The sequence below is a fragment of the Myotis lucifugus genome, unplaced genomic scaffold, assembly GCF_000147115.1.
Source record: "Myotis lucifugus unplaced genomic scaffold, Myoluc2.0 scaffold_195, whole genome shotgun sequence".
Classification (NCBI taxonomy): Eukaryota; Metazoa; Chordata; class Mammalia; order Chiroptera; family Vespertilionidae; genus Myotis; species Myotis lucifugus.
In genome coordinates this window covers 2227553-2240091 of record NW_005871243.1, presented here as the reverse complement: position 1 = coordinate 2240091, position 12539 = coordinate 2227553, and the positions used below count along the sequence as shown (strand labels likewise).

Genomic DNA, 12539 nt, shown 5'->3' with positions numbered 1-12539 from the left:
ACCCCGCTTCCTGCAAAGACCGGGATGTTTCCGGGCTGTCGATCGAGCGAGGGGATGGGGTTCCGGCGCGCTTACTTTCCGCGTTTCCCCAGCGCTCCAGTCCGCGCGCGTCCCAAACGCCGCCACGAATCGATCGGACAATTAAGCCCCCCCGCCCCGGCCGCCGAGAAACTTTCCCCCCGCCCGGCCGGCGGTGCGCGGGGCCGCTCCTGCTCGGCGCGGGCGGGATTCCAGCCCCGCGGCCGCCCGGGAAGCCGCGGGGACCCAGCGCCCAGGACGTACCTGCGCCTCCGGCCGCGCGTCTGGCGGCCTCTCCGCTCTGGGTAAACCCGCTGCTCCCCGGACCCTTCCGCGCCTGCTGCCTTGTGCGTTTCCGAGTTTGGTTAAAGAGGATGTGACTTTTTTTTTGTTTTCCTCTTCTTTTTCCTTTTATGATTTGAAAAAGAGAAAACGCAGAGTAAGCTGGGACGGGAAGCGCCACCATCTGCCCCCACGTGGACACTTCGGAGGGGAAAAGAAGTTGCAGGAGAACTTGGTGCTTCTGGCCTTGAGGCCTCGACTGGGGCTGGACTGTAAGGCCCGGGTCATGACTCTGACTTTGGGCAGGTGGAGGGTGTTACTTGTTCTGGGCTGGACTTGAGCCCCCCCCGTTCTTGGCCGCCCCCCTCAAAAACACACACACACACACACACACACACACACACACACACACACTACCAGGCGCCTGGCCTCGGCCTCCACACCCCTCAGCAACATGGACAAGTACCAGGACCTGGGCCTGGAGGCCAGTAAATTCATCGAGGACCTGAACATGTACGAGGCTTCCAAGGATGGACTCTTCCGAGTGGACAAGGGTGCAGGCAACAACCCGGAGTTTGAGGAGACACGCCGGGTGTTTGCCACCAAGATGGCCAAGATCCACCTTCAGCAGCAGCAGCAGCAGCTTCTGCAGGAGGAGACCCTGCCCCGGGCTGGCCGAGGGCCTGTCAACGGCGGGGGCCGCCCGGGCCCGCAGGCCCATCGGGAAGCTGGTGCGGGCAGTAGGCTGACCATGGACGGCGCTGCCAAGCCCCCTCTGGCTGCCTCGACAGTAGCTCCTGGGACAGCCACCACTGTCGCTGCTGGGCAGCCCTTGTACCCAGCCCAGGAGCAGAAGGCCAGGCCGTATGGCCACCCCAGGCCTGGCAGCCAGGACTGTGGTTCCAAGGAGAGCCCGGCCAGTTCCGAGATGTCCGCCGTCCACGGGCTGAGCCCCTGCGAGGACCCTTCCTGCCTCACCCATGGAGACTATTATGACAACCTCTCCTTGGCAAGCCCGAAGTGGGGTGAAGAACCAGGAGTGGCTCCCGGCATCAGGCTGGGTGTAGGGACTGGGTGGCCTGGCGCCCCAGGCGGTGACCCATCACCACCCACACGCGCCAGGGACCCTTACCTGTACCAGCCGCAGCTCTCCCCAAGCTCCAGCCGGTCGTTTGAGAGCGGCCAGGACGGTGGTGGTGGTGGCCGCAGCAGTGAGAAGCCAGCGGGTCTTTGGACCACTGCCTCCTCCCAGTGGGCACGCCCTGGCCTTCCCTCCCCAGGCCTGGAGAACGGGGCCCTCCTGGGGCCCACTCAGCCCAGAATCCCTTTTTCAGGGAGCTGCCCCAGTCAAGGAGCTCTTCCAAGAACAAACTCGGGGGCACGGAGTGAGGTTTCAGGCACGATGCCCAAACCAAATGCGCACCCTCAGTCCTGGTTCCAGGATGGGCCCAAATCCTACCTTTCTAGTTCTGGGCCATCATCTTTGCCAGCCAGCATGGACAGTTTGCAGCTGGATGCCGCCCCTGGGCTGGGTCCCAAGCCTGGCTGCACAGACCCTGGCACTGGTCCCAAGCTCAGCCCCGTCAGCCGTGTCCCTCCAGTGATGTCCACCCCACTTGAGTTATCTTGTAAAGAAGGTCCCCCTGGCTGGTCTTCTGAGGGTAGCCTGGGGTCTGTGCTTCCAGAGAGCCCCAGCCCCCACAGAGTGAGGCTGCCCTGCCAGACCCTCACCCCGGGTCCCGAGCTTGGGCCCTCGACTGCCGAGCTGAAATTAGAAGCCCTCACCCAGCGTCTGGAGCAGGAGATGGATGCTCATCCGAAGGCCGATTACTTTGGTGAGTGAGAGGCCAATGGAGTTGCCCGCAGTGGGTGATGGGGTTGCCACCAGGGATGCTGTAGCTCTCGAGTGGCCTGTCCTTTTTTTTTTTGCTTCCTCTTTCAGCTACTTCTTCTGATTCAGAAACTTGAAAGCATCCCTGGCAGAAAGCGGATCTTGCAGCTGGGGGTTACCCATGTGTGAAGGGCGAAGCCGGGTGGGATCGCTTGTGACTGCTTTCAAAAAAGGGAAATGCTGTGACTTCGGTTTTCAAGGGTTTTGGGTGTGCCCTCGGACCTCACAGTGACTGGCTCATTCAGATTTGAATGGGAGCAGCTTTCTCAGGTCCCGTGCCCCTGAGCGGAGCCTCAGTAGTTGGCTGGGCCAGGCAGGTCTGGCTATTTGAGGATCAGTGGTCAGGCAGGGGCTCTGTAAGGCTGTGTGTGTGTGTGTGTGTGTGTGTGTGTGTGTGTGTGTGTCTGTCTGCAGGTACCGTGTGTAGTTGAGGCAGGTATCACACTAACATGAAACTATTTGTTCTAGAGCAGTGGTTCTCTCTCTAGCCCTTCCCCTGAGGATGGGTTAGAAATGTAAATTATAGGGTGCCACCTCAGACCTACTACTTCAGAAATTGGGGTGAGACCCGGCCATCCGCATGTTCACCAGCCAGGTGAGTGAGCCTGACATTCGAGGAAATTTGAGACCCGTGGACGAGCTGCCTCCTGACTCAGCCCCCCACGCCCACCCGGTTCCCGCCAGCCCGCAGACTGCTGACCATAGGATGGAAGGTGCTCCTTTCTGGTTTTGCTCAAACTTGCAGATTTTGCTTTATGCTCTTTTGAAACCACACGCTCTGGGAGACGGCTGGCTTTGGCTCTCTCCGCCCAGGGCTTGGAGGCCGCGGGAAGCAGCGAGCGAATCTTCTGTGGAGTAAGGCTGTGGCGCCTCAGAGGGGACCTAATTGAAAGAGCCTATTTTTAGAAGAGTTTGAGGGTTGTTTTTGTTTTTTTGTTTTTCATTTTTGAACTCTGGATTCTTGGGGTCACGATTTCTCCCTCTGAGGCCTGAGAGCCCTGGGAAGCCGAGTCCCACTGGGGAGACCGTCTGCCGACTGGACAGTAGGGGCAGGGGGGGCCCTGGGGGTGGGGGGTGGCGGGGAGGCTGGCTGCCCCCAACCTCCCTGTTCTCTGTGAATGGACGATTCTGTCCTGAGGTGGGCATCGGGTCCCAGGCTCCCGTGGTAACACTATGTTCTTTTTTTTTTTTAATATATTTTTATTGATTTCAGAGAGGGAGGGAGAGGGAGAGAGAGATAGAAACATCAATGATGAGAGAGCATCATTGCTCGGCTGCCTCCTGCACACCCGCTACTGAAGATCAAGCCCACCTGGGCATGTGCCCTGACCAGGAATCGAACCGTGACCTCCTGGTTCATAGGTCAACGCTCAACCACTGAGCCACGCCGGCGGGGCTGGCACTGTGTTCTTGCTCCTGAGAGCCTGGCGGTGGCCACGTCACCCCGCACTGGGTGACTTTTGGTGGTTGATGTTTTCGAGCACGTAGCGTCATTTCGCTGAGAACTGTCTCTTCTCCGCAGATGGCTCCCTTTGGGGACTAGGGCTGAGCTGGAAATACTGTGGGTTTTTAAATTTAGGCTTTTGTTTGATTCTTTTGTTTCAAGCTGCTTAAACAACAAGACAACAGTTTTCTTTTTTCGGGGAGGCAGGATTACCCTCGGGATCAGAGCGGACATATTAGTGAACACCATTCGTTCATTCCACACGTACCTACTGAGCGTCTCCCCTGGGGCGCAGAGAGAAGGGGACAGACAGAAACTGCCTCCCCGAGAGGACAGTGCAGTAGAGGAGACAGGACGTGAACAAAATAAAGAAGCCAGTTTAAGGGGAGGAGGGTATAGAGGAGCAGAGACGTGAAGGAGGCGAGGGAGTGGACCAGCGTCTGCCCAGGGAGAGGGCGTGCTCAGCGGGGCAGACAGTAGGAGCAGAGGCCCTGGGGCCTGGGTGGGGCCAGGCGCTGGGCTAGACACTTGGCGTGGACTCTTTAATTTACTCGTCACAGCAACCCTTGGACGCAGGCTCTGTGGTTACGTCCACTGCACTGAGGAGGAGACCGAAGCTCAGCGAGGCTCCGTTATGTCCCCGAGGTCTCCTGGGTGGTGCCGGGTGTGGGGGATGGGAGCCCCCCCCCCTCCCCCCTCAGCCGCCAGCGCCACGCCTCTCACAGCATTGCCAAGCTGCTCCCCCAAGGTCACCTGTGAAAACCCCATTCATTCATTCATTTTTATGGCTTTTTCAAAATTGGGGTGAATATTACGTAACAAAATCATTTTAAAGTGAACACGTCGGTGGCATTTAGTACGTTCATCATGTTGTGCAAGCGCCACCTCTCCCCAGTTCCCAAGCATTTCATCGCCCCCAAAGGAAGCCCGGCCCCCGGAGAGCTGTTGCTGCCCCTCCGCCCCTCTCTCCCAGCCCCCGGAGCCACCACGCTGCTCTCTGCCTAGATTTACCTGTTCTGGATATTTCATGTGAAGGGAATCGTTTGCTTTCTTGACTGCATTATTCACATGTAGAAAGTTCCAAAGACGTAAAGATGCGTACGGTGAATTATTAATCTTCTCTCCTCCCCTGTTTCTGGCTGGGTATAATGAAAATACGTATCTTGGCCCGTGACGGTGGTGGCATGCTGTCGTCTGCTTTTTGCCTTTGCCCCTGAGCGGTGTGTTGGCAGTTGCCCCGTATTGGCATGTGTGGAGTTGGCTCAGTCACCGCCATGGGCATGTGCCCCGGGTCACGTAAGCAGCGCCCCCGGCGAGCCTTTAAAGGGGCCGTCTGTGAGGTGCATGCGGAGCTGTGGGATAAACTCCCGGGGGTGGGGTTGCGGGGCTGGGGGCTGTGTGCCCTTCACCTGCTGCCCGGTGGCTCTCTGTGGAGCCTGTGCCGGGAACCCCACTGCCCAGCATGGAGGAGAGGGCCTGCCCATGCCTGGTGGCAGCTTCCATCGCTCTGTGTGACTGGCCGGGTGGCATAGGCCGTCTGTCCTCTGAGCATCCGGCAGTCGGCTCTGGGCCCAGCCCCACCGGGGGGCCTTGAGCGAACCCTGCTCTCCTCCAGGCCTCCCCCATCTGTGGGACAAGGAGGCTGGGCTGGCCGAGGGGCTCGCCTTCCCTTCCCCAGATCTGGGGTCATTGGAAAGACTTGGTCTGCCCCGCACACTGCAGTTGTTAGATAATGATGAGCTTGTACTTCACATAGAAGAATATCTGCAGACACGGCTCTTGCCAGAGAGTCAGGGTAAGGCACCGTCTCGATCAATCGATGTCGTTGTTCTAGCCAGAAGCAGAGCAAAGTGTATGTGTGTGTGTGTGGGGGGGGTGGGGTGGGTATGGAGGCCCTTCCTGGGGCAGACACAGGTGTCCTGTGGGTACTTGACATTGTGCATGAACTCGGGAATCCCCACCTTTGAGGACACTGAGTCTGAGGACACCTAGGTTTCCAGTTATTGATCAGTGGTCACCGCGGACTCTTCTGGCACTTTCTGTGGCCGTCCTTGTGGATTCATGACAACCTGGTCCTACGGGGGCGTTTCTCCCCCCTCGTCCTTCTCCGGGAGTCCTTTGTGGTCTCTGTGTCCTTCTGTCCACGAGGAAAGAGTTCAGGACAGACTAGATGCTGCGAGGAGAACGTCCTCGGGTTTCCCGCCTTCCTGGCCTCGCTCTCGGGGGAAGCCGCCGGTGCCATATGGCTTCTGCTTAAGCACCACTGTTTACAGTGCAGAGGAAGGGAGGAGGACGGGGTGCTTTTGTGTAATCTTTCCTGCCTTTTCCTCCGCACGTTCGTCTTCCTTGCACGGGGCCTCTCCTCCTTTCTAAGGAGAAAGGACACTAATCAGCCGCCTGTCACAGGCTGGGTCTCCTGGAAGCGGCCTCTGAGGCAGAGGCTAGCGTGCAGGGGGCTGCCTGGGACCTTACCTGTGCAGGGAGGGGAAGGCGCGGTGGGCAGAGGAGAGCTCCAGCCGCCACGCGGGCCTGCAGGCCTGGGTGACCCCAGATACCCCCAAATGCCAGGCAGGTCAGGAAACCTGAACCTGTGCTGAAGTGGAGGCGGCACAAGGTTATCGGCCCTCAGGCTCCGTCTGAGGAGCTGGCGTGACCAAGGGCCATCGCCTTGGAATGCGCCCGAATTCCTTCTGGAGACACCGGGCCATCGCTTGGATGCAGGCGTCCGTTGCCATGACAGTAAATTCCTGATCCTCCGGGTGACGTTTGTCAGGGGCACCCAGGACTCCAGCCCCGCCTGCCTAGCCCTGCGGTGCACACCTGGGCTCTGGGGACACCCCGCCCTTTAGAAATTGGAGTCTGTGTGCATTTTCTGAGTAGATCTGGCAATCTTCCCCTCAAAAGCAGGAGGACATATGTCTTTTAACTCCTTCTTGGTGTATAATAGACACATGTTGTAGATGCTCACCCAGTGGACACACCCGTTACCTGCGCCCAGAACGAGACACCGACAGGACCAGCACCCAAGAAGCCCCCGAACCTGCGCCCCTTACGGTTGTCGTCACTCTTGAAAGATAACCATCGCCGTGAGTCCCGACGGTTTTAAGCAAGCGTGTGATTTGAAGTAATTTCTAAAACCTTAAGTGAGTTTAAAAACGTTTCATGGCAGGTTTGGGGATGAATGGGCAGCGTGTGGGGGTCAGAGTGCAGATGGGCTGTGGATAGCGAGGAACCTGGGACGCCAGCGTGGCCAGCTCCGTCACCGCCCACTGCGCTGTCCAGCTCGCTCTGTCCTGTGGCTGCTCCTGTGTGGTCAGTGGTCAGGGCTCGGACACCCCTGGTCCCCCCGTGTTCTCCCTTTCTGCCATCTTTCTGTGGGATTGCTCTTCAGAGGTTCCAGGGCGAGGATGGTCACTGCCCGCATCTCGCCCAGGAGGGTTCATCTGTTCGCAGCGTCCGCAGGGTGCTCGGTCAGGCCCCTGCGCTCTCAGCACCAGTGCTGCCGGGAAGGGCACGAGAGGTCAGGCCCAGGCCATTGCACTCGGCGGTGACACCGTGGTTCTCCTGCCATGGCTGTGCCCCGGCCCATTGCTCTCGGCTCCCGTCACACCAGCCGACCCCTGACCTTGTGTTCCTTTCCACCACGGGGTTCTTGCCCTTGACCTTCCCCAGCCAACGTCCTCCGGCCAGCACGGTGCTCCCGCCCCTGCGGTCCCCTGGGGGCCTCTGTCTCCGGCTGCAGGTCCTGACATCGGTTTCCCACGGTGGCTGCCTGGTCCCGTCGGCATCTCCCTGAGGTCCTCCCTCCTCGGGATGGTGTTCCTGCCGCGCTCCTGCGGGACCAGGAAAGAATCTTGTGTTCCCATCTGTTTCTCCTGCTCTCCTTAGCAATCCAGAGCTGAAACTGACCCCAGGCAAGGCCATTCTCGCCAGAGGTTTGTTTCTCAGTTGTATTTCTTCGCACGTGTTGACTTAGGGCTCCTGCACGGGAGACGGAACTGCGGAAGCAGGGCAGGCACTGGAGAGTGAGGAAGCCAGGTGTTCCGGGCCCCGCCCCCCAACAGCCCAGGTGTGGCACTGGGCCAGCTGCTTTCTCTGCGCTGGGCTGGCCGCTTCTGGCCAGTTGAGTGCCTGGTTTTCAGCTGACCTGGAGAGCAGGAGCCGGGCGGCAGCCTTGCCGACCGTGGCGGGAGCTGGGAGCTGCACGGAACCACCCCCCTTCTCGGCCTCTACAGAATCAAAAACCACTTTTAAAAAATGTTTTCAATTGCAGTTACACTTTCAATTGTAAGTGGTAATCACTTGCACTGCAGATAGTCTGGGAATACATACAGTTACGCTTAAAACAAGAAGCATGAGTCACTGGCTGCCTGCCGTCCTCAGAACCGTCAGTGTGAGGATTTCTGCAGAAAGTTCCCGGTGCAGAGCCGCAGCCGGAGCCTGGCGGGGTGTGGGATCTGGCGGGATGTGGGATCTGGCGGGTTGAGGGCTGTGGGCTGTGGGCTGCGGGCTGTGTCCTGGGCTGTGCTGCTTGGCCCTCTGGTCCGAGTAGAAGCGTTTTCTGAGCGAGGGGCCAGTTTGCTCTGCAGAGTGCGTCTGATGAAAGTGAGATGAGAAAGGAACAAACATGGACCCACTGTGTGGCCTGGGCGCCTCCCCAGAGGCCTTTTGAGGCTCTCGTTCTAGTTGAACTTGGGGTCCTCAGTGCGGGGGAGCAGCTGCGAGCACCGGCCGTGGGGCTCAGTGACCTTGTTTTTGCTGGCGTGTCCCAGGCCCCCTCCGTGGACTCCTGTCGTGTCCTCAGCGGTGCTGGGTCTCCGTCTGGGCCATCGGTCACGGGCAGTGGCTTGGGGCCCGGCACTGTCGGGGCCCCACAAGGTGGGGGCTCAGTGGATGTCTGTTGAAGGGATGGGGGGGCTTCTGTTAGGGTGTGAAGGGGAGGGAGAAGGGATTTTTAGCTGGGGTGCTGGCTCTGAGATCGTTTTGCTGAAATCTGTTGAACAGTTGCTTTGTGCCAGGCACTTTGCAAATCATTTCACATGCATTAGCTTGTTTAATCCTCCCAATGACCCTGTTTCATTATCCCCATTTCATAGATGGGCAAACTGAGGTAACCCGCCTAACGCATTTAGTAAGGAGCTGTGCTGAGTGTGGCTGCTGAGTCTGAGGTCTTGGCCACTGTGCCCGCTGCCCCTCAGTTCCTGGGAGCACAGCGGCTTCCTCGCCAAGGGAACTTCAGGGGGGTCTGCGGCCACAAGTGGGTCAGGGCTGAAGCCTCCCCCTTTTTCTGTGGAGCAACAAGGAAGGCGTGGCGTGGAGGGGCGCCCGAGCTGGCTGGAGGAGCGGGGTCCCACGCTTGGAGCTCTGCCCCTCTCTGCAGGGTGGTGATGGAGCCCTGGAGGTCAGGGGCGCATACAAGCGCTACACCGTGGCCTTGACTGCCCACAGCCCCTCAGGTCCCTGACTTCTCATGCTCTTCTGAAGGGTGTGGGTTAGGGCGAGGGGCATGCTCTCGGGGTGCTTGGTGACTCCCCCAAGTGTTGTGGGCAAGGATGGGGGGTACCAGCCCAGGCGATTCTTGGGGACAGTTCTGATGCTTTGGTCTAAGGGTCGGTATCAACCCCAGGCTATGTGCAAAGACAATGAACCCAAAGGTGGGATGGAACGATGCTTGGAGGCCGTCTGGCAAACAGAACAGAAACCTCACCCTAAAACAAGGCGGGCCTCGAAGTCTCCAGGCGCGTCACGGGTAGGGGGGGTGGGGGGGTAGCACTTGCCAGCAAATATTTATCTCCGCTCCAGGTTTTGTATTTCATGTGTCCCCTCCCAGGGACGCCAGCTGGACACAGGTCTCAGGGTCAGCGTGGAAGGCTGGAGACTTTCGGCCCGAGTGTTCCAAAGCGAATGCTTTTAGCATCCGTGGCCAGGTTATTTTAAGTTTTGAGAGCCACGAGTTTAGACTTGGCCCTGTTCCTTCCTCTCCCTTCTTGTTCTGTGGGTGTCCCCGGGGAGGGCCAGGGCGGCTTACTCCCCTGTTGGGGGCATATCAGAGGTCTCTATCTTCCTCCCAAAAAAACATATAGAACGTTCTGGAAGCCTGCCATGATGCTGCCTGTCATTCAAAAGAAGGGGACTTGAGGTTAGCCTGGGCCTCCCTGCAGCTGATCCCGGGGGTGCAGAGACCCAGGTAATTTGAGAACCGAGAGGACACGGCGCCCCTGTGATAATACAGGCCCTGTGTTGGGGTGGACGCCCCTCACAGCAGGCTCTGGGCTGGACAGCGCGTGACGATCATTTCAGCGAGACGAGACAGTAGCGGATTTGCCATTTGCCTCCCGAAGCTCCTTTGTTCTCTGGAGCCTCCTGTCTGCTGAGCTGACAGTTACCTGTCAGTGGATGGAGCCTAATTGTGACCCTGTTGGCTCACATGAGGGTGAGCACTGGCCCAGGGCCCGGTGGAGGTTTTGCATCTGTTGACATGTCACCTGCTCTGCTCCCCCCCCCCCTCCCCCGCACCTCAGTTCACATTGCTCCCTGATGATGCCGTAGGAATGGATTTAGAAAGAAAGGATTTCGGGCGGTCCAGCTGGCGGTGGCCATGGCCGGGCTCCAGGGCGTTTGCTGACAGAGCTGTCTTCACCTTGGCCTTGCGGGCAGCAGGGGAGCAAGCTGCAGCTGTGCCAGCCGGGGCACCTTTCCTGCCCTCCGCTTCCTGCCCTTATGGGGAGTGGGCGTCCTGTGCGCGTTATAATTCCGTTTGCGTTCCCATGCTGCGGGGCTGAGGGCTGTGGGTGATGGTATTTGGGACCTGCTTCAGACACTGTGTGGAGCATGTGCCCGTTGAACTTGGAAGAGTAGCCAGCAACAGAGTGGAGAAGCCTGGGGTGGCGAGGGCGTGAAAAACCCGTGTGTCAGTGGGCACGACCTGGGCCGCAGGCGAGTGGCTCGCGATGGCAGGCACTTTTTTATTTGGTCCGCCAGGTCCCTCCCTAAGATCATCGTGTCCCAGCCAGGGTGACTCAGAAGCACCCTTCTCCCACCGATAACGCTTGCTCATCGTTGGCCTGGCTCATGGAATCAAAACGACATTCCTTTGGGGGGGAAATTTAAGCTCTCCGATAAAGAAGCTCTTAAGAAATAAGGAAAATGAGGCAATAAAACTAAACACTGAATTAGTGATAAGATTCAAAATCTAAGACGCAAGGCCTGGTCTATAGAAGTGACTCAAAGTGTTTGTTGAATGAATGAATCATGACATGTATTTATAATGTTATGCAATCAGAATAAAAATTGGAAGTGTGGGCTTAGCAGTACATTGTAGTGGGCCGAGACACAGTGAATGCCATGTGTAATATCTCCGTGACGTGCTCAGCGGTAGCTCTGACGCCCTGGGCTGACCTCAGTCAGACCCTGACGTGTCACAGGTGAAGACGAGCTTATTGGGCGAGGACTGGGGTGACGTGGCTATGGTAGGTGGGCCAGTGGAAGCCGAACATGGAGGTGCTGGACCTCAAAGTTCGTACAGGAGAAGTCCTGTTCCCTGTGCGCCTGGGGACCTGCCCACATTTTGAGGAGAAGGGAATTGTAGTCGCCGGCATGTAACCTGCGTGAGCCTGGTGTTTCTGTCTTGCCTGGCCGGGCGCAGCTCTGCTGCTGGGGGTGTGGGGGTGAACCCAGCGCGTCACTGACTCCTGCTGCGTCCCCATGGCTCTCACCTGCCCCGCCCCTGCCCTTCCCCAGACCTTTCACCCACCTCTGTCCACCACCACATCCAGTTCCAAGCCCAATCACCTATGCCCTCAACAGCCTTTATGGAGCACCTACTGTATACAGGGGACTGAGTCAAGATTAGTGGGGCTCCCTTTGTACACAGAGCCTTCCTGCCTAGCTCCCCCTGCTGGAACGTGCGCTCCATGACAGGGAGGCAACTGTCCTGTTCACTGTTGTGTCTCCCGGGCCCCTCCTCCCCTGCCTCCCTTCCACGCTCTCTAAAAAAATCAATGGAAAAAATATCCTCGGGTGAGGGTTTACAAAATAAAAATAAAAAAAGCTGCCCAGTCCAAATTGAGCTGTGCTCTCCGTGTGAAATAGACCTGGATTGTGAAGACTTGGTATGTGGGGGGAATGGAAACAGCGCGTCAATATTTTTATATTGACTCTATGTTCAAATGAGAATGCTTTGGCTATGTTGGGCTCAGTAAATGTATTTTAAAATTGGTTTCACCTGCTTTTACTTTTTAAGCGCGGCTACTTGAAAATGTAAAACCACAGCTGGCCTGCAGTGTTTTCCTGTTGGATGGGGCTGTGCTGTGTGAAGCATTTGGAACTGGGTGTGGCGCACGGGGACTGCTTACCGTGCGAGCACTTACAATGATTATTTTCTCCAAATATCAAAGCGTCTTTACCTTGTCCCATCTGAGAGCCAACCCCAACTGATTTCATTCAAATCCACAAATGTTTATTTTTTCTTTTTTAAAATATGTTTTTATTTATTGCAGAGAGAGGAAGGGAGAGAGAGATAGAAACATCAATGATGAAAGAGTCATGGATTAGCTGCCTCCTGCACGCCCCCTACTGGGGATCGAGCCTGCAACCCGGGCATGTACCCTGACCGGGAATCAAACTGTAACCTCCCTGGTTCATAGGTTGATGTTCAACCACGGAGCCACGACGGCTGGGCCAAATCCACTGTTACTTGTCCAGGGGAGACAGATTTCATGATTGCCACCCCCAACACTCCCCCCTCCCACCCACCCCCCCTGAGCTCACTGAGGCTCACGTGAGCTCTGACGGGACGAAGAAGACACCCTGGGGCTTGAGCTGGTGTCTGCACGGGGCATGACCCAGCAGGTGGTCCGTGCAGTGGAGCCAACTTTCCAGAAACCTTAAAAACACACTGTGCAG

General features: G+C 57.7%; 1 protein-coding gene and 1 long non-coding RNA gene across 3 annotated transcripts in view; one reads left to right on the top strand and one right to left on the bottom strand.

Moving 5' to 3' along the window:
* LOC106698548 overlaps positions 1 to 2196 on the bottom strand; it is a 17997-nt gene extending 15801 nt beyond the window's left edge. Inside the window, exons 1-2 of the long non-coding RNA XR_001349887.2 lie at positions 2086 to 2196; positions 283 to 426 (exon numbers count right to left, since the gene is read on the bottom strand). This is a non-coding gene — a long non-coding RNA (uncharacterized LOC106698548). The remainder of the gene's footprint in view (positions 1 to 282; positions 427 to 2085) is intronic.
* The window catches only part of LIMD1 (LIM domains containing 1), a 41372-nt gene continuing 29239 nt past the window's right edge, over positions 407 to 12539 (top strand). For both annotated transcript variants that reach the window (XM_006097124.3, XM_014462954.2), the window contains exon 1: positions 407 to 2135. In XM_006097124.3, the coding sequence (XP_006097186.1) occupies positions 755 to 2135 (1381 nt within the window). In that variant the 5' untranslated portion in view covers positions 407 to 754. The remainder of the gene's footprint in view (positions 2136 to 12539) is intronic.